The sequence below is a fragment of the Helicoverpa zea genome, chromosome 3, assembly GCF_022581195.2.
Source record: "Helicoverpa zea isolate HzStark_Cry1AcR chromosome 3, ilHelZeax1.1, whole genome shotgun sequence".
NCBI lineage: Eukaryota > Metazoa > Arthropoda > Insecta > Lepidoptera > Noctuidae > Helicoverpa > Helicoverpa zea.
This window is the reverse complement of record NC_061454.1, coordinates 5,510,382-5,535,516: the sequence shown is the minus strand read 5'-3', so window position 1 is coordinate 5,535,516 and position 25,135 is coordinate 5,510,382. Positions and strand designations below refer to the sequence as shown.

The window sequence follows — 25,135 nt, the reverse complement described above, 5'->3', positions numbered from 1 at the left end:
ATTAAAAACCATTTGTTGTTTTACTTATAACAATGCAACACATTTGTACTTAATAGAAGCATTCACTCTTTACGCTATTTATAAGAGCTTGAGTGTGTACGAAATAAGAGCATGGGTACTACTTATTATAAAAAGCATCAAGTTCATAAAAGTGTTATTTTAGTGATTATACCAAAAATATATTAAAACCTCGGAGAAAAGGTTTAATGAAATCCAAGAATTTTTTAAAAGACTATCTGAATAACGATGACAAATTCTATACTTTTGGTTCAACACGTCCAAAATTTAAACTTTTCTCGTGTAAAATTACTGATAGGTAAGTAGGTTTAAGCCGCAAACGGCATTTGTTGCTTAAACCGACTCGACACCCGACTAACCGTTAAGAAGCGTAAGAGAAAAACTTTTTATTCCGTGAAAACTCAAAATAGCAGATGCATTAATGACTTATGAAAATTAGGGAATCCTACAGTTCTAACACGAAGGAAAAATATCTATGAAAGAAAGCACATAAACGTATATTTTTCATAATGATTAGCTGCGCTCGAAGGCTTCGAAGAAAATTCAGAATCGTTACTGTTAATTAACTTACCTGAAAAAGCTATTTTCTTTATACTTTAAAACAATTTTTATAAAAAAGATAAAATCTGTTTCATTAATTGAAAAACATATTTTTAATTGTATCAAAGCCAAGCCTGTAATTTAATTGAATTTGCTTTATAATTTAAACAATAAACCATTTCTTTAATTTCTTTCGAAGATAATCTTTATTATTTCAAAAATAATTCGAACCAGGATTTTTTTCATTGGAAATTCTGTCTATGCTCGATCTATGTAAAGCAGTGGCTTAAATCTCTTTGAACTAAATAAGGGATGGTCCCTATTTGATGCGGGACTGCTATCAAGCACAGATTCCTAGCAAAACACATGAATCAGCTTCAGTTACCTACATTACTACGTAGAACCCTATTCACGTATTTCACAAAAAAGCTGTGGTACAAAAATAGCGATACACGCGTTCTGTCTATGTATATGCCTTGCCACACGTGCCAAGGTACAAATATACACCATCATTGCCGTATAATTATTTATACTTAAAACGAATATAAACAAATGCGAGAATTTTCGATATCAGGAATTTCTTGAGATTAATTCGTTGATAAGCCTTTCGTTGGCGTCGGGGTGTCGAAGCCCGACTTAGAAATTGTTTTCGAGCAGGCGATGTTTACCCACATACATAACTGTTATGCGATCCCTTACCCTCAAATCTACGCACATCGCGGTATCAATCATACTAAGAACTGCCTGATATTATCATCTACCTTAGTCCATATTTATAGAAATGCTCTCTTTTGTAGAATAAATTAATGAAGTTCAGTTTAAAATCATCACAGCTTTCAAGTTTGATCTTATTTCATTATGCTATTACACTGTTGACGAGAAGTAGAACACACCGTATCATCATCATCATCATCAGCCTATCACAGTCCACTGCTGGACATAGGCCTCTCCAAGTGCACGCCACACACCGTATAATGCGATGACATTCACTATGTGAATAATCGTTACAGATATAGAAAACTGTTAAGTATTGTAGGCTTATTGCGCAGTAAGTAGGTATAGTGCAATACCATAAAGGATGCGACTCATTTATGTGCTGTCTTAAGCATTTGATGTAAAATCCATGAAAGACTACCTGCCTGCCAAGTTACAATACGTGATTTTCAAATCAACATAAAAAATATCAAGATGAAAAAAATGTCTTCTGAATGGCATTACGAGCGGCTGCCAATCGATAGAATTGTAAATCGCTTCAATAATGTATCGCTAAGCGATTTTTTTATAAGCAGCTTGTAAACTTTAGTTTCAATACCTAGTCGAATAAACGAATCATCCCACGCCCGCAAAGTTCAATTAAAATGTTAAGAAATAATAAGAAGGTGTAAAATCTTTAATTTTGCGCATGCCATAACATAATATTCATTTTACACGCAACCAATAAATGTTGTATTCACGGTACGGGTACACACGTATAGAGTTCTTTTCTACACAGACGCAACACCAGCGAGTCTGTCTAGACGGCGGCATCTCCACCTACTTATAATATACATCAAATTATCGACATAACAGCTAAACAGTACGACGATTATACTGCTTACCAGCCAATAATCCGTAAGTGTTATCTATGCCATTTATTTGCGATTACTTCAATTAAGTTAATTTTTATTACGACCACAGTGCGTCTTTTTATTTCACTTGTTCAATTGAAGTGTAGGTAAGGTAGGTAGGTTCTTTTTATTTGCAATTTAATTCTTTATATTGATTCGCATTTTACAACTTCAAATACAATAAATTTGGAAAATTATCTTCATTTCAATTTATTGAGAAAACTTTGATGATTTATTTAGGGGCGTGGTTTGTTGATTTCAGTGCACACGCCATTTAAATTTAATATAATGTTCATAAAAATATTCTGTCAAAACGACATCACGTTTCATAAAGATTAATCGTTAGTAGGTATAAAGTAAGGTATAACTATACACGTATACCTATGTCTCGTATTCCTCACATGCCATTTAAGAACACGTGATGAGAAAACAGGTTCTTCAATTGTAATAAAATTTACAATCGCTAACCATTTTTGCATTTTTAATTAAAAATAATAAAGATCCATAGCCCATCATAGACCGTAACTGAATGCGCGACGAATTGATTGACATTTTAATTTTAGTCGAGACTCTAGGTTTCCCAAGAGTGATCTAATACCTGCTCAGACAGATGAAAAGAAAAAGCAATGTGTAACGATCCACCATTTTCTTTTCCCAAGAGGATGCCACTTCAAGGGATTTTAAATCTCTTAATTAGGAATCTTGGCCGCCTTTAAAAACTATAATGAAAGGTGAACGTGTATTTTGCCAAGCATTCAGGGCTATTTTATATTTACACACGTTTTTCGTCTATTATTGTGTCTCACCACGCTACCGTGTCCGTCAGAGAAACAAAACAGCTGACTTAAATGATGTATTTTTGCACTCACGTATCCAAAACAATTGATGCGTGCATACAAGAATTTATATTATGCATTTAGCTATCTGTCGAAATGCTCTGAACATTTAAGATTTTTATGCAGCCCCTACAAAATTTTCAACTCGGCCGACTATTGCATATGGGTATGGTGAAAAAATTAGGAGCAAAAACTTCACATCGAAACTCTCGTATTCATCGAACATCTGGCCTGAGGGAAGTGAGTAAAGTTAACATATCAAGATCAAAGCTCACACCTTCCCACTAACTTAATTTATATCGATAATAACATCACGTATGGGGTGGTAGGTGTTTAATTTCCACCATCCCTGGATATTAATTTCACGATGCAAATATGTATTATAAAATGTATTTACCTGTATACTCCATAGTGTTTTCCCGACGCTCTGTCTCCACATATAGAACAGAGGTGCTTAGAACCACTTAGGGGATGGTTCGGGGGGTAGTTCTTGAAAGCTGGGGGTGGGGTGGAATCGTCTCGCAGGCCGTCTAGCATCGCCGTGTCTGGCTTCATCTCCGGTGGTGACATCGGCGACATAAAACCTCCCTCCAAGTTTAGCCCTGCAATAACAACTCTAATCAACATTTGAACAGTTTCAGATAATGAAAAGTGTAATTACTGACGTCATGGATTTTCCTTCTGAGTGCTACTCAGCGTTAATTTTGATAGATCCTTTATTATTTGTACAATCTAAAGAATATTATTTTCTATTCAGGCTCAACTTTTTTATCTCTTAAATATCTTATTAATTGTAGTCTAGGTATTGGCAATTGTGAAACTTAGACGCATTACCAAATACATAATGTTGTCTCAGAATAACAAAAAAGTATGTATGGCAGTTGTTCCAAAAACCAACAAAACCGGTTCATTAGTCCGAGGGCTTCTGCAGCAGACAAAAAAGAAAATAAACATACACACAGCTACCACCCTCCTTCTACTGCGCAGTAGAAAAATATTTAAAAAGCGCGGTTTGAATTTAAAAATCGAATTTTCCGAATTCTATTGGCCAAGCATATTTATTTGAATAGAATAATACTGGCGGGCGATGATTGAAAATGCTCAGATGTTCCCTGGGAAGTTCTATCGTTTAAGGGTGCGTCCACATCTGTCGAATGCGCCGCGAATGCGCAGCACGCGAGCCGATCGCGAGCTGTTCGCGAGCTGCGCGCGTGCATTTTTGTTCGTGCGCCGCTTCTGCGCCGCCCGCGCGCAGCTCGCGCGCGACCTAAGCGCCGCACGCGAGCGGCGCGCAGGCGGCGCGCGACGTCTGCCATCTTCGATAGTACTGAGCCAATATACGGAACTGTAAGGGCGAGAACTGATTGCGCGCAGATCGCGCGCCGCTCGCGCGCCGCTCGCGCGCTCTATACGAGCCTTGCGTGAGTTGCGCTAAAGAGGCGCACCGAACTATTGCAGTGACTGCACGCGCGCAGCTCGCGGACAGCTCGCGATCGGCTCGCGTGCTGCGCATTCGCGGCGCATTCGCCAGATGTGGACGCACCCTAAAAGTCTACGTGACGCAATTCTCGTGTGCAAGGGTGTTCCGAACGTGAATTTCGTATTCACGTTTGGCCAGGTATAAAGGATAGAAGACAAATGCCATAACGCCATATCCGATATCCTGACCCTTTAATATTTCAATATGCATTACTTGAATACCTTTGAAAATGAGTTAGGATTGTCCTAAAATCATCGACATCAATATCACGAAAGACGTCTTTATTTTCGGGTTACTTACTTTGTACCTATTTATCGGAAATCTTTATATTTGTTTGATGTTGTACAAAGCTATTTCCTATGTCAAGAAAAGCACTGCACTACCTGGCTTAGTTTACAGTGTTTCAATTTTTGTTATTTTATTTTATTGAATTAAGTTTTTATACTTGCAAATATGATTCCTAAAAGAGTAAATAAAAATGTCCTTTGGAAATCGTCATTTTTTCAATAGGTGAAATATTGCTAAAGTCTACTGCTTCAAGAGGCAAGCGATTTTCTGGTTATTCTTATACACATTGTTTTTTTTTTTTTTTTTTTTTTTTTTTTTTTTTTTTTTTTCAATTCAATGATATTATTGCGTGTGGGGAAACAAAAATTATGCAAAGTTATAACTAAAGAAATAATTTCGAATATCATTATTTTTGCTCCCTTTCGAGTCTTAACTAAAGCGCAATGTGTACAAATTGCTTCATTAAGTTAGGAAATTTTATAAAATATAACTTTAAAATATCAATTTGCTTACAAACTCAATTAATGTTATGAAACTTTATGTGGGTTAAAAACCACATTCAACTGTGATCATATTTTTTTAATAACAATTAGTATGCTCCTCATCTATCATGTTCTAAATTTAAAAATGTGACATCATTAGGAGGACATGTATGCGTAAGCGCAATTACATATATTGATGTATTGCATCGGTATCTGTCTTATCTATCCACATAATACAAATAGCAAAGAAAATAAATTATCGTTTAAGATAAATAAAGAACAACGGTCTACTTTATGGGACTTTTAATGCTTGACCAGTAATTGAAAAAGTTATTACAACCTAACATAAAACAATAGGGATAGGAATATAACCAATTTGAAGTCATAAAACAATTTACTGTAAATACTGAATAAATCTATATTCGTTATAAACATCTTTATATTTCAGAGTTTATAAGTTTACATTATGCACTTGAATGCAGATTGTTAAAAACAAATGATATCTTTATGAGTGCCGGTTGCACCGGTCGGTTCACTGGTAACACATCCGTTTATCTTGTAGATACGTACCGTATGTCCAAGAACTTTAGTGCTTACGTCACCACCAGAAAAAGAGATCACCCAATACGTCATTTCCGATCACTTAAATTCCTATTCGCGAAGGCTGGGCATTCTGGGCCCAGTCCTTTTTTTATAATCTTCGATTCTTGACTAACTAGTTAGTAAACATGCGGTAATCTATAAATAAATCTTTGTTTTTCCAGTAAATGTATCAGAGGCCCAGTGACTTACAATCTTGATTCGAATAGTAATAATCGAATAGTTTTTTGCCGCGTACTTGATATAAGTATATTTAACTTCAGCCATTTGTTCGCAGGGTTTTGCGCATTAGCGTAATGGTGATTCTGTACTTAATAAAATCAAGAGCAAACCACTTATGTAAATTCGTATCTAACATTAGAAATTATAATAACATACGACCCATGTCAGGAAAAAATATCCTTGACAATCTTGAAATAACATATTTAAGAGATGCAAATAATTCCAATTTCTAACCGTTCAGGTAGACATGACTGTCATTTGTTAGAGAAGTCCTACGTATTTACTGCCAATAAATCAAATATGAATATGTTTGTCAAAGAAAAAATGGAAATATAGTTCGGCCATTCAGAGAATGCGTTCCTGACACGTCGCGATTGAACTGACGACGTAACTTTGCAATGGCGTTGCAGTTACGATAAAAATATTTTTGCTGGTTGTTTACCGTTTTAACAATTGAGGAGCATTAAAACAACATTATTATATCAATAATCAATGAATGTTATAATTTTGTGCCAAACTGAGTGTCAAATAACTTGGTAAACAATATTTTTCTAAATCTATACTGCGCTATTACAAGGTTATGTCAGCGGTTTATATTTTGTAGTGCTGTGCTAAAAATAACAGGCAAGTATCGTAATCTGTTCTTATACAGTTATAATATAAAATAATACGTTTTGATTTTCTTTTTAAGAATTGGAAAATAATGGACTATAAGACTTAATTATAACGTTTATGAAATATAAAAATAAAACTATGACCAAACCGCATTTTTATACTTAGATTAAAAATGGTAACCCCAAATGGCGTTATGGGCCGCCATTTTGTGACGCTAAAACAGTCGTCCGTTGTCGTTTCGTGCGCATAGACCACGTTTTTCAAGTGTTTTCGATCTGTTTTTATTTGATTACCCGGCTTTTGTTAGACCGAGATATCAGGATTGATTCTGTTATTGATAATAATATAATTATACATGTAGGCGAAGATGATGATGAAGACACCACCTCCTCAAGCAAATCGGAGTCTGATTAATATTCTGTTCGCACATTCAATTCAATGTACTTGTAACAAAGAATAAATAAAACAATTTTATTATATGAATATTACCTTTTTTTGGTTTCCACTTAAATAACTATAGTTCGGCCATTCAGAGAATGCGTTCCTGACACGTCGCGATTGAACTGACGACGTAACTTTGCAATGGCGTTGCAGTTATGATAAAAATATTTTTGCTGGTTGTTTACCGTTTTAACAATTGAGGAGCATTAAAACAACATTATTATATCAATAATCAATGAATGTTATTACGTCGTCAGTTCAATCGCGACGTGTCAGGAACGCATTCTCTGAATGGCCGAACTATAAAATATAAAACAAATGATTCCGCCAATTTAAAACGAAAATAATCTTAAAATAATGCGGCGGTTCATTTTGAAGGAACGGTAACGAACTCAGTGTTATGTTGTGCCCATCACTAGTCGTGACTAACTGATAGGTGTCAGGAACGCATTCTCTGAACGGCCGAAGTATAGTACTGTTTAAGCCTGGTACGTTAAGCTTTGAGCTAGCCTAATGTAAATGTGGTGTAATACGCTATTTATTGAACCCAACATTGTATCCAACTTACAACAGTTTTCATAATTAATTAGGATTAATAATTTACAGTCATTAATTACATTGTTTCATTTAATTACGTCTATTAATAATATGTGGGCAATACAAATAATGTCAATATTAATCAGCGCCGCGACAATGTACAACAAACAGTACAAAACACGGCGTTTGACATTTAAATCACAATAGACGCAACTTTTACAATGTAAAGAAACATTCAAGGTTCATAACAAAGCGTTTTATGAAGTTTCAGAGTTGAAATGTATAACGCTATGTTGACGGAAGACATTGTGTACCTGTGTCAAGCAAAACATTTTCAATTTCCACCCATGAATAGGCTGCTAAGAACCTATGAAAACACGAATATGAAAATGGAAGGAGTCAATGTATTTAATAGAATGGTCGACCTTTCTAGTAATTTCTTGCAGTGCCAATATCTAAGCTATGAATAATTAGGTGTTAATCTACAAGATCAATTTCATTAAACTCCAGTTAATGACCTGGGACAACCCAGCCACTGATATTACCGTTTGAATTTCACATTGAGCTAGAAAAATATTTGTTTTTCACATTACATGTCATTTGCTAATTACATAATGACGACTGTTAATTTCACACCTTTCAATTTGTTTAAGTGTTTCTATCGACCATCATTTGAAACATCTACTTTTGGGGACCATGAAATGATTTTAATGACTATTTTTGCTTATCATTTCATTGTTACTTATTTCACTCATTTTAGAGCTGAAAACCTCTAAGTAGTGATCAAGCACGGCCCTTTAGACTTGTTGAAAGTAGAGCTTTTGAGGAAAACCTACAAGGGTTTCTTTGAATCAAAACGTTTTTCCGAAGTACAGAAATAAACAATACCTATATTATGTTTTCAGAAAGTCGCGTTTGCATTTAATATTTCATTTGAAAGGACTTTTATGAAATCATCCCTGTTTTTCTTAATACGACACCATTCTCCGTATCTGATAAGCAGAACTCTTAAAATGACCAGGGTCGTACAACAAACCTTGGTGTGTGTTTCCAACTTGCATTTGCCGGTACATATGTTTTTATTCGGCCACGTATACTCATTTTCTTGGAAAAACGATTGCGTCTCAGACATGGCCACAACTGAAATCGTCTGTGCCTATCTCGGTGTAAAATCTTATTTCAAACTATAAACAAGTTTCATGAAATCTAATTCACAAACTGTTATTATACAGTTAGTTCATATTGTAAATAAAAGAGAACGACAACTCGTATCAGCTTTATAATTGAGTTTTATTTCAAAGAGATATAATTGTGGCGCGTAATAACAATTTTCACTCTCGCGAAACGAGATCTATCGTATAATTTCATGTTAATCTCGTTAATTAACGAAAATCAGTGAAAAGAAAGATTATTAACACACACGCGTGGACAAAGCAGCGAAACGCGACGTGTTACTTGTGGAAAATATTATGCATAATCAAATTAACATTCTTTAAATATTCTTTTATAGTGAGCTGTTATGAGGGCACGAGTTAAATATTTTTTTTACTATTGTAATCATCTGAATTCTTTTGCAAGAAGAAATCATGAAAATCGTGCATGTAAAAATTAGATAATCTTGAAACTTGAAATGCCGGTTTTAAAACTGCAGTTTTCAACAGGTATTGCCCGGTAAGAAAACCGAGGAAAGTTTCCTTTAATAGCATTTAATATTTTGACACAATTTTGAAATGGGTAATTTGGGTAGGCCTATTTTAAACATTTCAATAAACTGCTGTACTATATAAAAAAAAACTCTAGCCTGCACTATTTGCACTATATAAGGTTTGTATCTGCGTACCTTATAAAATCTATGGATGTAATTGCAATTTAGATCCGCTAACGTTTTTAACCTTTGTATGATGAATTATAATGTCATCAGTATAAATAAATGGACAACAAGTATTGCGAATCGCTTTAAGAACATCGTCTGTTTTTGACTTGCTTTGTAGTAATGGATAACTTGTTTGTAGAGTCCAATAGATAAAAACTATCGTTTCTTATAACCTCTCGGTAGGTAGGTTATGTACCTATCAAGTACCAATCGTGTAATGTAATATTTTATTTGTGTGCATTAGACATCTAAGGCCGCCAGAAAATACATAAAAATATTACACAACCGTTCTAAAGATGCACTGCAAGGGCTGCAATCAGTTATGGAAAAAAGCTGATCTTCCGTTGCCAATTACATAATGTTATATTTACATTGAATATCGAGTGAGCAGTCGACTGTCGGTAAGTTAGACGGCGTTGCCATCGGTTGAAGCATGTTTCCGGGCGACGTAGGCGTCATCGGCTGCTGCTGCTGGCCCGGCGGCAGGGGCCGTGCCCAGTTGATAAGTGCTGTCACCGACATTGTCGGCTTGTCTTTCTTCGCCACGGACATGGCCACGCACAAGCATCCTCACATCACTATCAAGCCACTGCACTTCGGCGACGTTCTAAACCAAACTGCACCGATTCACAAGTTAGACGGACACACTAGCGCACGATGCGATGGTCACGATCAATTTACGCTGCGAAAAATCGAACCCGTGAATTATGGTAATGACGCTAGGCTTCTAAATAATACGTGCAAATGTGTCGGAGCGGCGATGCCGGAGATACGGATAAAAAGCGTCAGCGCCGCGACCGGGGACAAAGCAGACGTCGTAGTGACATTGTGATAGCGCCTGTTATTGCACCCGACGCGACGATATCGCAATGCAACTCGTCAACAATGCGCCACGAGCTTCGACGCTGATGCTTAGCTAGTGACTAATGCGCACTAAAATTCAACAAGCTCGAATTTGACAAAAAATGTACCCGTCAACTTCCGCGCGGTTACCGGCGTGAAGGTCTCACCCGACGTGCTCAAGGTCCGCATACAATCATACATGAATAAATCTGATTTTATGTTGAAAACGAGTTGCTATAATCACATTTTTTGCCTTTAAAGCTGAAAATAACTTTGAATTGAACTAGATAATCTAAAATGTTATAGTTATATGTTAGAATGGAATCATCTAAATAATTGTAGTTGTTAGCAGTCGGCCTTCGTGATCGTGGCTGCGGCGCGTTTCTGTAATTAAGTTTTACGTCACTCATAGACCGAACTCCCTGCGATAGCCTCTACCATATAAAAATTCGCTATGTCACTTAGTATAACCTAGCACGATTAAATGGTACTTATTTATTTGAACAAATATTCGTCTAAAAACGACTCCTGTGAAGCTTTTGCTCAGATAAGGTATGCCTGGAAAAGCTTTGAACAGTGATCAATATTGTCAAAAGTTTAAGCCTTTCCATTGATAACAGACGACGGTTGAGTTTAAAATGTTGGCTATCAAAGATGATAATTCAAAACATGACCAAATGTTTGTTTGTACATAAGACATATGCGGCCTTGGGCCTGTGCGTATAGTAGGGACGTCCGCTGCACGTGTTGAGGGCGTTCGTCATAGTTTGACGACAAAAAGTTTTCCGGTCCTAAGCCAAACAATGTGTAACACACCTTGACGAGTTAATATTGCAAAATTATATTTTTAGATGCTTTTAAAGAACTCAGTTGCTTATAGGAATAGATTAAAGAATAGATTTGCAGTATTTAGCACACCTAGTCAAAAAAATTATAGCTCGGACCCGACCAGTTGGTAAAGATTAAACATTAAATAAAGATATTCTTATGTCTGTAGATAGGTACTATCTATACGCACTATATTATAATTATGAACTGCTGCGCTAAAAACGGCCATCGTAGGGTTAGGCTCAGGCTCAGAAGATAAATAAGATAACGATATACTAGATTACATCTGGACCACATACTGCGACGTTCTATAAACGATTAATCGTGATCAATATAGACAGACTCACAAATAAACACTTTCATTCGTTGATTTTAATAAAAATATTTTATTGCTGATATAAAGAAAAAATGGTATAAGAGTAAATCCTTTGAAAACCAAAAAGCAAAATTCAAAGAGCGCGAATAATATCTTATTTACGGCATACTGCGTAGGCGGTTGATAAAATTCACTTTCAATTCAAAAGAAATCAATCCAGCCAGGCGTAAATTCATCCATATCCATTTACGGTCGGTTTAGGGTGTTGAGAAGCACCTATATCATAGAAGTACATTACCCGAACCTGTCAATCAAGCCGTATCCTTGACGACCCCGACTCTATGTAATTGATAGCCTCTTGTGAGAAGAGAGGATTCTTTCGTAAATCAATCTAAGAAAGCTTATACTTAGAGCGTGTTGAACAAGGCAACAAATCAATACAGAAACCAGACGAAGGAAAATACGCCATCGACAAAGCGACAAAGGCTTTAGTAAAACGCCACAACGTCGCCTTCAGGCACGAAATGAATGAATTGAGCCATTATGATATTGTCGGGATTGATGGGCCGCACAAAGGGAATCGCTCCGACAATGACTAAGCGGACACCAACACTACCGGTAATAAACTTGACAAAGGAAATAATATTATATACTGCAACGACAATTCTGTTAATGAGATATTAATATCATATTATAAAAGTGCAAGGAAAGTAAATTCAATTAAATCGGCTATTGAACATTTTGCGCTAAAGTAAATTAAAAACGATGCTAGAGCTCGATAAGTGAGAATTACGCAGCGCTCAGTGAGCGTAGAACAGTTTGTCGCGTTACCGAGGAATGTTTCCACTTTCCTAGACTTTCTTTGGTCCGCATGACGTGCGTGCATACGTGCATGTAGAGTATGTGGAGATGGAAGTCCGCCTGCCTCATCCCCCCTCCGGCCGTGCTATCGATTTGCACCGACCTTGACTCGACGCGCGCTTGAATGCCACAATTAACATTGACAATAGCTGACACTGTTGTGATAATATCGACGCACGCGCAACACCTCATCAAACTCTCTGCCTTAACATACTTTCAGTTTCATTTTTGGATTTAATGACTATCTTCTACCTAACCGTCAATCTGTTTTTATGAAAAATAAGTTTTTTTCATAGAGGATACTTTTGAAGATATAATAAGAACAGCTAAATTTCTTCCTAGCGTAGGTACGTCCCATGGAGTAGCAGACGTGCGACGTGCGGGTGTACGGTGAGTCAAGGCGCGGGGGCGGCGCGTGCATTCGCCGCGAGATATGGGTAAACGGAACGCAAAGAAGCGCGCCGCGGGGGCCTGCGACCTTGGCGATTCGCTGACGACTACAGGTGTTTTTTGTTCGTGCACAAGATCGCTGAGCGATGCCTCTGCTGGCCAGTCTGCACTGGGCGAGCCGGTGGAAGCGGGAGCGGGGAGACCAACCGGAACTCCAACTATAAAACAATGCTCATTTTCAACACATAGATGCGTTCATTATGAGACTACGTGGTAATTATATTACAAAGCTGCACGGGGATATACTTATTGACGCGTGATGTGATTTCGAATTGATCATTATAGTAATTTATTATAATAAAGCAATAAACGATTCAAGAGGTCCGATAGTGTTAACGAATTAGTCAGATAATCGTGATAAACATTAGTTATAGCTATATCAGTCATATTTTGTTTCTGCTATTTTTAAACTAATGTACCTACATTTTAATAAAAATACATACAATCAAGAGAAATGTTTTACATGAATTGAGTTAAATTGTGAAAGTAAGAAAAGAAAACGTTTAAGGGCAATCTAAAAGGAGAAGAGGAGAGCCTATAGTTGTTCCTTGTCCAAATGAAGAACGCATGGAACGAGCTTGCAAAAGAGATCATGTGGTCCATACATAGTTCGGAATTAAGATGGCCTATTGTTTTGTGTCCTTTGATCACACGTAGGTATTTGTTATAACATTCAAACAGGTATATGTGAACAATACAAAAGTCAATATTGATGAGATTCCACATAAAATCAAATATCTCTGTGAATTTTACGTAAAAAGCATACACAGAGTATAACTCAGGCCACAAATCACATTATTTACACCCACACAAAATGATATCCATATCATGTATTTTGATGTTTATTAAAAATAATGAGAAGTAGAGCGTTTCGTCATTTAGCCAAGCGTTACATAATGACGCCAAACGCTATATGTCGACACGAGACCTTGGCCGTGACCAAGCCACAGAGTAACACTTCCCGCGGCGTGACGTGCCGCCCGCCACTCGCGCCTACGATTAGGTACACGCAACAACAATAAACTAAACACTCCTTAACAAGCTGTAATAAATTTAAAAATCTTTTAATAAGCGGTTACAGCTGCTATTAACGAATCAGCTTCATTCGTTTGTTTGGGGAATTTGATCAGCTACAATGAAGATCCAATAAATCAAACGTCCAGTCACAAAAAATGGACTGGATGGAGGATCAAAGGACGTCCTCGTCCCATTATAAAGCAAATAATTTCGGTATGAAGGACTTTCATCAGGAATCTGAATTTAATATTAACATTTCTTATACTTTGACAATAAGCAGATCTTTATCTTGACCACGATCAAGTTTACCTAATAGAATACACAGGAGTGCGAAAATTTGCGAAAGAAAGAAAAGTAAGAAGAAAATGCTTTACTGAACGAATAAATAAGAAGAGATGACGACTCATAATTCTAATTCCGTACATCATGACCAGAAAAGAGAAACAAGAGCGAAATCAAAATGTTGACGGAACGTTAGAAAATTCTGCTAAAAGTACATACATATGCCATTTGCGAAATCCGGCAAGCGGCATAGATAAGCGATAATTTGAGGAGACCTTGACAATGATTTAACTGGTATAAAAATAATAATCATATCAATTTATTTGATAGAACAGCTGTGCATAAAGATAAAATCAAAGATAGCTTGATTTAAGATATTGAGATCTAATAAACTAGATACTTTCCAAACGATAATGTAATTTTTTAAGAGGATCTATTTACTCAAAATAAAATTTCATATCGAATGTCTATATTACTCCTCTGTATTACCTACAAAGGTTGTCTAATCATGAGAGAAGCAAAATACACATAGCGTCCGAGATAGATAGAATATTAAAATTGAAATTAGAGAGGGTTACCCAATCTGTTTAGGATCCTTTGAAAGGTCTAGTCTCCGAAAAAAAAAAAAAATAGGTGGACAGGTTCAAGTTTTCAATGAGTTGAAATAAATGAAAATTCTTATTTATATAATAACAATAATGTGTAATGACATAGAGCTAGGAATGGAAGGCAGTAATCAATTCATTACAAGCGGACCATGGGATATACTCGTAATTTATGATGACAAACATCAAACGTTCCGCTTCAGTTACTGTTACCTAGTAATTTTGCAATTCTAGTGACGGTTTTGCCTTTGGTTTATTTCCTAGAGTTAGACGGTTTTTTTTTTCATAGATTAAAAAAATATATCATTACTTCATGAAATTACAAAAATGGGTTTTTATAGTTTTCAATTTTTTCAAGGTGGTTAATTCTTCATTACATAATTTTAAGAAGTAAGTGAGTGTATCAGTCGAGACCAATATACTGAAAGTTCATGAAAAAGAAAAGTACAAGTACTTGATGCTCGTGTTTAAGACGAGTTGCGTTTCGTGAGAAATAAAGCAGGTAAGGGACAATTTTGCACGCATCAGAATTTTATAGCCAGATGATTCAAGATGAAAGATCGCAGTCGAATTAACTCTTTACGAGCAGTTAGCCAGTGCTTTATAATCCAAAATGGATAGGAACGGAAATATCTCAAATACTTTATAATGCGAGACACATTAAAAGCCTTATAGAGAATTAATTAACTCTTGTTATGTTTGAAGACAAAAACATGGCACCATTAATCCTGCTGTGATCATGAAATTGACGAGGTTCGGATCTCATCAGTCTGCTTTGGCACGCTTTCGGTGCTCGGTTACATCATCCTGACGTCAAACTATCAAACGAGGAAAGTTCTGTCTTATCTCGATATGAAAATGGGGAATACGCGAATGGAAATGCAGCGGCTAGAGCAATAGAGCACCGAGATAAATTTATTCAAAACACTAGAGTCAATACACTTGCAACCTTGCAGTGCTCTTTACGAGTCGTGTCAGATAAAGACATAAGGGCATTAAAACATTACAAGTTTATATTGCGTATGTTAGTTAACGTTGTTGATTTTAACTACAATGATAAAATTTGCAAAAGCGTTAATTTGATATGAGTAATTGTGCGTACCAAGCCCTTTTAAAGCTGGGCAATTGATCATTTTATGCATAGCTTAAAAGGGCAAGTTGTATAAATTTAGAGGTCTAGTACCTCTAAAATTGCTAATTAAACATTATCCTAAATCATAGTGGATTAAAAGGACTGACAACTCTCTGAATATGACAAAATGATTTGGTACATAGTGATTTTCTGATCTATTCAGGTTTATCGGTTAACGAAAATATATTCATGAATCTTCGGTTAGTGGCTACTTATTGGTGGTTAACTTTAAGAACTAGTTTATCTCTACACTATATTAGCAAAAATATGTGCTACTGATATCGCATACATAATCATAGAAACACCAACAGACGATGATATGTTTTACGGCTGTATAGTTGCATGGGATCCAAGAGCTTTCTTATTTCCAAAGTTGAAAATCGTGAGACAACCCTAAATCGTCAACACGAGTGACACATCACAAACATGGATGGCGAATGCGCGCGGAGCCCGTCATGACGTCTATCATCAAGGATTAATATTGAAATTACGGTTGTTGATTAATGTTAAATGCCGGTTACGGATCGTGCATCGATTTTAGTGTGTGTCGCGAGCGGCGCCGGTCTCGCGGCCGATGCGGGCGGCGTCGCTGCTCTGACTGGCGCGCCGCGTCCCCGCTCGTACCCCGCATCGCCACCGTTTGTTTTGCTGTATTTTCGTTGTTAATCATTCTCCTTGACCTTGTGCGACGTCGAGTGGTCCACTGCACACGACTGCGCACCCCTCGCCCTGCCACCCGCCCGCGCTGCCTGTCGCGCCGCATCGCACGTGCTTTAGTCCTTCGAACCGCACCATGCAATGTGACCAGCCAGACTACACGACCTTTCCTTTCCTTGGATCTGTCTTGTTCACTAGTCTATTAACCTATTGGACTATAGACTTTACACATTATTACTTGCACGTAGAAGGTCTAGTAGGTACCCATGATGTCACTCGGCGTGTTAAATGGGTTTACTTTATGAATTCTTATCAATAATGAATTAATTGACTATGTTGAACTATGCTATTTGCTACCATGGCATGGTCAATACTTAGGTTCTTGTTTTATTTGTAACTAAGTACATACTCTGATGGCAAAATCTGCTCCTTATACATAGTTAAATTCAAGTTCATAAACTGATTTAAAGTTTTCACAATTAAAGTAGGGGTTGATGCTGCTTATTTATTTCCAATTTTTTATGTATGGTTTTGTGAAATGATTAGTTTTTTTCAGGTAACTTTTACCTGAACATCATAAAAGGAATTATTGTGTTTTTAGAGTGCATTGATTCGTTATTGTGAACTTTGTTCGTGAAGTAACTTCTTGAATTTTTGATGAATACACTTATGTGATCGTCTACATAGAATAAATTAGTTGCAGAAAGTTAGTAAATAGGCAGGTACATGATTAAGGTTCCACTATGAGTTGCTCCATACCTTTCAAATAGTGTGTTAATTGTTAGTTTTTAAGATTGTTAAAGATGTTTTAGTAATTTAGATACTCCATTATAAAAATGCGTAAGTTGTGTAGGCAGGCCTGTCGTATATGTATGTGACATGTTGCGTACTACCAAATTAATGGGACTTATGATTCAACCTTGCGGGACTCCTACGGAAAAACTTGAATACTTGAGAAAGTACGTAGGTACCCTTTAGAATTTGAAGTTACTAAGATGTTCAATGGATTTCGATGGTTTCTTAAACAATAAATGCAATAAATATTGCGTGTTTGTATCACTCAGATAGTTATTATCTTGAATCCTAATCAAGTTACCGGATTTCGAATTCTTATGTAATTTAGTACCTAATTCATGTAAGTAGACGTATTTATTTAAATGCACTTTGTTGTACCTTTCTAGTCAGCCCGTAGCCTCGTGTAAGATAAAACATTTAAATAAATTCGATTCTTTTTTTTCGCTTTGCCAACTGGAAACGCATCGCAGTTTCGTGCCAATCAATAGATACACGAAAAATTATCGACACAAAAATGTTACTGCTGTCGTCTTAGCTTTTCATGACCTGTTCATATACATAGACGACTTTTTTTCAGGTGCAGGAAGTCAACATGGGCGGGAGATGTCAATACAGTTATTAAATAATATAACAAAAACTGTGCTGGTTGGTCTTTGTCATCATATAAATTAGTATTATTATTTTTTAGTATGTATGAACTGTTGATGATTTTTTAATTCTTTTGATTTCATTAATTAAAATCACTTGTCTAGATTACAAAATACAATTTAAGCCTAATGTTTCATAAAGGAATCACTTTACGAAATTAAGAACATTCCCCTATAAAGTTATTTCAAGTTATAAATCAGCTTTATAAGAGATGTTTGTAAACATGTTATACCAAAACTTTCGGCTGCACAGCGCCATCTAGTAAGAGCAGACGCAACTATTACGAAAGCGCCATCTAGGTTATTTTAAGGACACTTTAATTTGCATACTTAGGACAATAATCATATGAATACATTTTTTCTTTGTAATAATGATAATTAGAATATTGTTCATTATAATATAAATATAACATAGCTCGTTATGAGCTCTAGAATTCTGATAATAAGCATGACTATGTAAAAGTTTACAAGTGTAGGTCCACTTGTAATGAATTGTGCACAATTGTAATGTTATCAACATTGAAGTACAATCTTGTCCATAAACAACACCTAAAACTTTATAATTTAGTTTATTAAATTAATTGATTGTAGTCAAAAATTATTGTTTTTTAACTGTACACTGAACTCATCCAAAACTATGATATTCATTCGGATTTAATAGCAATAAGGTTGCATTCCCAACTCCAAATTATAGTCTTATGAGTTTCTGAACATGAAATAGTTGATAGATAATATTGATATTGACCTCTTGAATGCTGCTAATTAGAGAACAATAGAAAATCCATAGTGTCTCGCATTAATCTACACACTGGCATACAAATGGTCCACAAATAAACAGTAACATTTTACCTACTGTATATAATCATGGCTGATTTCAATATTCAATCTACAGATATGTTGTTTTCCTTACTAGAGATAGGAAACAGATGGAATGGCAAATGGTCATTATTTCTAACAAAAGAAAGTTAACAAAAGAATTGCTAATTACTGAGTTTACAACAAGAATTCAATAGAATTTTAAATGGAGATTTTCATTGGGGGTAAAGATTGGATTTTTTTTAAGTTTCTTACTCTATGGTTGTACATTTTGGTGCCCTCTAAGGCCTTTATATAGTGGATGGCAATTATTTTTTAGAATTGCAAACAATTTATAATTTCAGTAGATGGAAGAAATCTACTGTAAGATGAAAACTTTTTACAAGACACTTTTTACTTAGACAGGTTTTTATATTGCTTTTAAACTGTGTATGATTTTACTGTATGCTTTTAATTACTTTTGATATGATAATGTTAACAGAACTAACATAATAATAAACAATTTGTAAAGATGCATTAGCACAATACATATTATGAACCTATGTTATTTGGTAAATAAAATGTATAGTTTAAACTACAATACACACAATACAATGATTTTAATGAATTGATGTTCGGAGTATAATATGCTACATTCCAATTGTACTGTGATTTAAATCAAACAGTGCTAATCTATTACTTATCTTAGCATTATCATGACTTGTGCCAAATATAAACTTAACACAATACGTGATACAAACAATGCGTTCACTAGCGTGCTACATTGCGAATACACCAGTAATTCCTACAGGAACACTCGTTTTACATGTAAAACAAGGAACACGGTATTGTATTGACATGGGCACTATCCAATGCAGTCTATGATTTGACAGAAACTTTGAAAAGGCATTTTATAATACAAACTCACTTACCTGAATCTCTCGAGGGCTCCATCATTGGATTTAATTTATCTATCGTCTACGATATACCACTTTCATAGAATAGTTCAGTGGCTAACGATGAACCTGTCAGTAACAAGGTCGTTGAACTAAATATACCTATATGAAGATGAAACAATACACCCCTTCGCTGTACACAAATGTCTTTGAAGATGTTATGAAACACACTCGTAATAAAACGATAATTTGATCAATTACAGCATTAACAGTAGCTAATATTTATAAAGAATTCACCAATAACCCAATTTCAATTAATTCTTAGTGACATAAAACAACGCGTCACGTCACAGTCCATTGTCGTTCGGAAATTCAAGAAAAATCGTCTCAGATTCTAAATAGAAAAACTATTGCAATAACATAACGTGAAAACTAATCAAACGTATTACTAAAATAAAAACTGTAAAAGAAATATATTTTTAATTTTATCATCTTTAAAAACAAGAAGAAAAAAATATATCTTTTCGAATGTTCACCAATTCTTTTTACTATAATGTATAACTGTTTCTACATAAATTTGGAAAAATATAATGAAAATCACTACATTATTATTTGCTTTTCGTCTACATTATGAATAATTTATTGTTTTACCGTAAATTCTGAAATTAACTTATGAGCATGAAATCGACTGGAACGCACTTTTTTATTTTTCAATGTCAAGTTAATGTCATTTAATAAGGTCAGTTCTCATTGTCATTTAAAAGTTTTACCTGGGTGTTGCATTCTATTGGTTTAAAACAGTGGATGTATTACCTGCAGACCAATCGATAACCGTATTTAAAGATTGACCTTGTGTCCGCGTAAGTCTGTAATCGAAAAAACTTGTATATAAATACTTCGCTGACAATATTTCAAAGTTTACTTTGTCGAGTTTCCCGGCGTTCAAGTCGGAGTAGTTTTTGCATTGTAATTTATTTTTTATCACTACAACGATATCGTTAATAAGTACTTTGAATATATGTAAGCGTGCTTTTAACTGTCAGCAAGTACTTGAATAAAGTTTAAGCAAGTGAGTAACCTACTAACCGTGATCATGGAAAATAAATGTGACTTTCAGTATCCCCATACTTTTATATTACTTGGTGCGTCGGGTGATCTAGCAAAAAAGAAGATTTACCCAACTATATGGTATTTATATCGAGACAATCTTTTACCTCGTCATACCAAGTTTGTTGGTTATGCTCGAACGAAGCAAACGATATCGGAAGTGCAAGAGAAATGCAAAAAGTATTTGAAAGTGCGGCCGGGAGAAGAAGAGAAATTGAAGGAATTCTGGGCAGCGAACGAATATTTCGCGGGATCGTATGACAAAAGAATTGATTATGAAATGCTGAATCAGCTAATTAGCAAGTTTGAAAAAGGGCCAGTTGCTAACAGGATATTTTACCTGGCAGTGCCACCTACTGTTTTTGAAGATGTTACAGTAAACATAAGGAATGCTTGTGTGTCTATTAAGGGCTTTACCAGAGTTATTATTGAAAAACCGTTTGGCAGGGATGATGAAAGTTCAGACAAGTTGAGCAACCATCTGGCTGGGTTATTCAAAGAAGAACAAATTTACAGAATTGATCACTACCTTGGTAAGGAAATGGTTCAAAATCTTATGACCATTAGGTTTGCAAATCAAATATTCAGCCCTTCATGGAACAGGGAAAATATTGCATCTGTCCTAATTTCTTTCAAAGAACCATTTGGTACTGAGGGCAGAGGGGGTTATTTTGATGACTTTGGCATTATTCGGGATGTGATGCAAAATCATCTTCTTCAAATCTTATCACTGGTTGCCATGGAGAAACCGGTCACCCTGAATCCAAATGATATACGAGATGAAAAAGTAAAGGTCCTGCGCCATATTAAGCCTATTGAACTGAGTGATATTTTGGTTGGACAATATGTTGGCAATCCTGATGGTAAAGGTGAAGAAAAGCTTGGATATCTAGAAGATCCAACTGTACCTAAGGATTCTGTTACACCAACATATGCACTTGCTGCTCTTCATATAAACAATGCGAGGTGGCAAGGTGTGCCATTTGTTCTACGCTGTGGAAAAGCTCTGAATGAGAGAAAAGCAGAAGTGAGAATTCAATACAAAGATGTGCCAGGTGACATATTTGAAGGACATGCAAAGAGAAACGAATTAGTTATTCGCGTCCAACCGGGTGAGGCTTTATATTTAAAATTAATGAGCAAATCACCTGGAATGAAATTTGATCTGGTAGAAACCGAGTTGGATCTGACGTACAGCATGCGTTACAGGGAGGCTGATGTCCCCGATGCATACGAAAGGCTGATTTTAGATGTGTTTACTGGTACACAAATGCACTTTGTACGTAATGATGAATTGAAGGAGGCTTGGCGTATTTTCACACCAGTGCTTAAGGCACTAGAAGAAAAGAAAATTAAACCTGTGCCCTATGTCTATGGATCACGAGGCCCACCAGCGGCTGATAGTAAACTCTCTTCATATGACTTCAAATACACTGGTTCATACAAATGGCAGAAGCCCACGCTATCTTAATTTAAAATGGAGATATGTTTTAAGCTGATGGTGGTGGTTTGCTTTTATGGTTGATGATAATTATATAATTGCATAATAACAATGTAACAATGACTTTATACATTTCTTATCTGCATTCTGATAATCACAATTAGTTATAATTTTTATTAATTTAAATTTTATACTCTACATTCCGAAACAGTACCTCTTGCAGATTTATATTGTTGTTTCCAGAGAGTATTCTTCTATTCTTCTTAAAGTTATTTAAAAATGTCTTGACATAATTATTTTTTATAATATACACTTTGTTTTGTAGGAATTTATAATATTTATATTGATGGGACCATTTTATCTTATGATTATGAAAAAGGTTGTGTTAGTGCCTTGCCTATTTTTGTAAACTACATGATATTGGCTTTTGACAAATAAATAATATAAGCTATGATAATCACGTGTGCCTCATGCACACAAGGTAACTTTGATCAAATTAATTTTATGATAGGCAGAGGTCAAAGACTATCATAATTTCTTATAAGAAATTTAATGCTGTATTTTATTTAAACAACAGAGTTAAACTTTTGTTATGTGAGAGTATATATTTTTTTGAATTGTATATGTACAAAATGCAAATGTTTTCGTTTCTATATTTTATCTGTATGTAGGTACTTCTAATAGTATGGATACCATGGATATTTCATAATAATTTAGGGTAGCTACAATAGTATTGTGTGATAGTTTTGAATATTTTTATACAAGTCTACAAATATCTTACAGATAAGTTAAAATTATTTATTTATATTTTGTAAGTTTCTTTTTTTATAAATAACGGTTTGTCATGGGATATTTGCTTATTTTTAGTCTCACCAAACATTTGGATTGCATTTGTAAGAAACAATAATGACATTTAACTTGATATTGTTAGCAATTGTGACAATTTATTTACATTGTTGATACTGTGTTATTATTGTTGTTTATCAAGTAGGAACGAAAATTGCAATATCATAGCAACCTGTTATCAAACTTTATCAGATGCTTATTCAAATCTTAATACCTTATCATATTCTAGAGTGTTGATTTCATTTCTCATAAGTACATAAAGATAATTTTAATAATGTACCTACCAAGTTTTTTTTATATACGTTTTTGAATTTTTTGATCTGCTTTTTTACTCATAATTATATTCTAGAAAGAACCTGTGCCAATGTAATGCATAATAAAATCATGGCCTTTTGTAAAGGTACATAGCATTTGAAGTAACTTGCATTATGGATCTGTATATGTGGGAGACTCATTTATAGATATTTATAAACATTATTCCATTCATCATTGTTATGTTAAAAGCTTTTGACACTGAAATAAACAGTATGGTACTGTATTTAGCTTTTTTAATTACCTACCATTATAATTTTTTGCAGTCATTGTGATACAAGTATTTATTACTTACATATTATAGCTATCGCGTTGGTCTAGCTGTCGCAAGTGCGGCTGCTGAGCACGAGGTCTCGGGTTCGATTCCCGAGTCGGGCCGAAATCGCTTTGTGGGTTTTAGAAGACTTTCACATAGCAGCCCGGAGCCTGGAAGGTGGTGATTGATACACCCGTGCATCGGAGAGCACGTAAATGTCGGTCCTGCGCCTGATCTCTTTCCGGTCGTGTCGGATTGCCGTCCCATCGGGCTATGAGAGTTAAGGAATAGTGAGTGCACCTGTGTCTGCGCAAATGCTCGTGCACTATAATATGTCCTGCGCAGCTGGCTAATCTCCTTACATGAGAACAGCCGCCGTAGCCGATAATCGGCTAGGAGAACATCATCATCATCATCATCATCTATATTATCTATAATCTGCATTGGATATTGGGTATAGTAGCCGGCATATAACTTGGCAAGGATTTGGGACCTTTAATAAGTTTGAGCTCGCACATAGTGCACTAAATTATACAAAAAACTGGTCCCTGTTATTGCTTGTGCATTATTCTATGGTTATTGACATCCTTTAGTGGCGATTATGTCTGCTTGAAAAAAATAGGACTTGTTTTCATCTCACGATTCTTGCCAAGTTACGTGCCGGAAACTATACTTGATGATAAAAAATAAAATAAGCTTAGTAAAATAAAATTTGGCTAGTCATCCACTTTTCGGAAAAATATCTTCACATGGCTAACATGATCTGATTGCAATCTTATCGTGCATAGATAAAATCCTTGAGTGCCTACGTACCAATTTGCTTTGTAGACAGGCAAGACTGTAAATCTTTGTCCAATGTTTATGGGCTATGTAACATAAATAAAATGTAACTTAATTGTTTTGAGCTAGAAGACAAGTTCATAAAACACAGATTTTAATATTTTTATAGCAGACAACTGACAATTAGTACATAGTATTTACTAGATGTAGCCTTCATCCTTTGATTATATATGTTACCGTAAGATTACAAACATCGTTAGATTACAATCTATCTCGAGAGATTGTAAACTGTCGAATTATTGTGAACCGTAACATCTGATTGCAATTTAACGCATTATTTTTCGCTATATTATAATCTATCGATGAGAAATTGTCAAATTGTCAACTGTCCGAAAGCTCTCTCTGATTGGTCAGTCTTTTTGTAAGATCGACCAATCACGACCAGCCGTTCTGTTCCCATGGAGTTCCCCGTTCCCGTAGAGTTAGGAATGAAATAGAGGTGTCAGTTAAATAAAATAAATGCTCTTCAAAAATTCTTCAAGTATTAAATTTATATAAAAATAACTCTTATAAAAATACAGTTAGGTATTTTGTCTTCAAATACAAACTAATATTTAAAAATAAAATAAAAGGGGTGCTAATTAAACAGGCTTCTTTTTAATATCATTATTCGCCCCCAAAAATGTATGTTGCCTTCTAAATTACTAAGTCAGCCACAATTAATAAAGCG

At 35.3% G+C, this 25,135-nt stretch overlaps 2 protein-coding genes across 8 annotated transcripts in view; one reads left to right on the top strand and one right to left on the bottom strand.

Annotated features, from left to right (window-relative positions):
* The window catches only part of LOC124645660 (protein ultraspiracle homolog), a 40,205-nt gene extending 20,207 nt beyond the window's left edge, over positions 1-19,998 (bottom strand). For 2 of the 7 annotated variants that reach the window (XR_006986260.1, XM_047185494.1), the window contains exons 1-2: positions 19,700-19,998; positions 3,399-3,603 (exon numbers count right to left, since the gene is read on the bottom strand). Coding sequence is in view for 6 of the 7 variants with exons in the window: in XM_047185494.1 (XP_047041450.1) it covers positions 3,399-3,603; positions 19,700-19,724 (230 nt within the window). In the remaining variant the exon portion in view is untranslated. Of the gene's footprint in view, positions 1-3,398; positions 3,604-9,910; positions 10,222-10,510; positions 10,644-16,162; positions 16,181-16,364; positions 16,501-19,699 lie in introns of those variants that run through there. The other 5 variants (XM_047185493.1, XM_047185490.1, XM_047185492.1 and 2 more) reach the window with 5 other exon arrangements.
* Positions 19,999-20,436: 438 nt separating this feature from the next.
* On the top strand, positions 20,437-23,595 carry LOC124645659 (glucose-6-phosphate 1-dehydrogenase). The gene has a single exon (XM_047185488.1). It carries the CDS (start codon positions 20,757-20,759, stop codon positions 22,239-22,241), a length of 1,485 nt encoding a protein of 494 aa, XP_047041444.1. The 5' UTR covers positions 20,437-20,756; the 3' UTR covers positions 22,242-23,595.
* Positions 23,596-25,135: the final 1,540 nt, after the last annotated feature.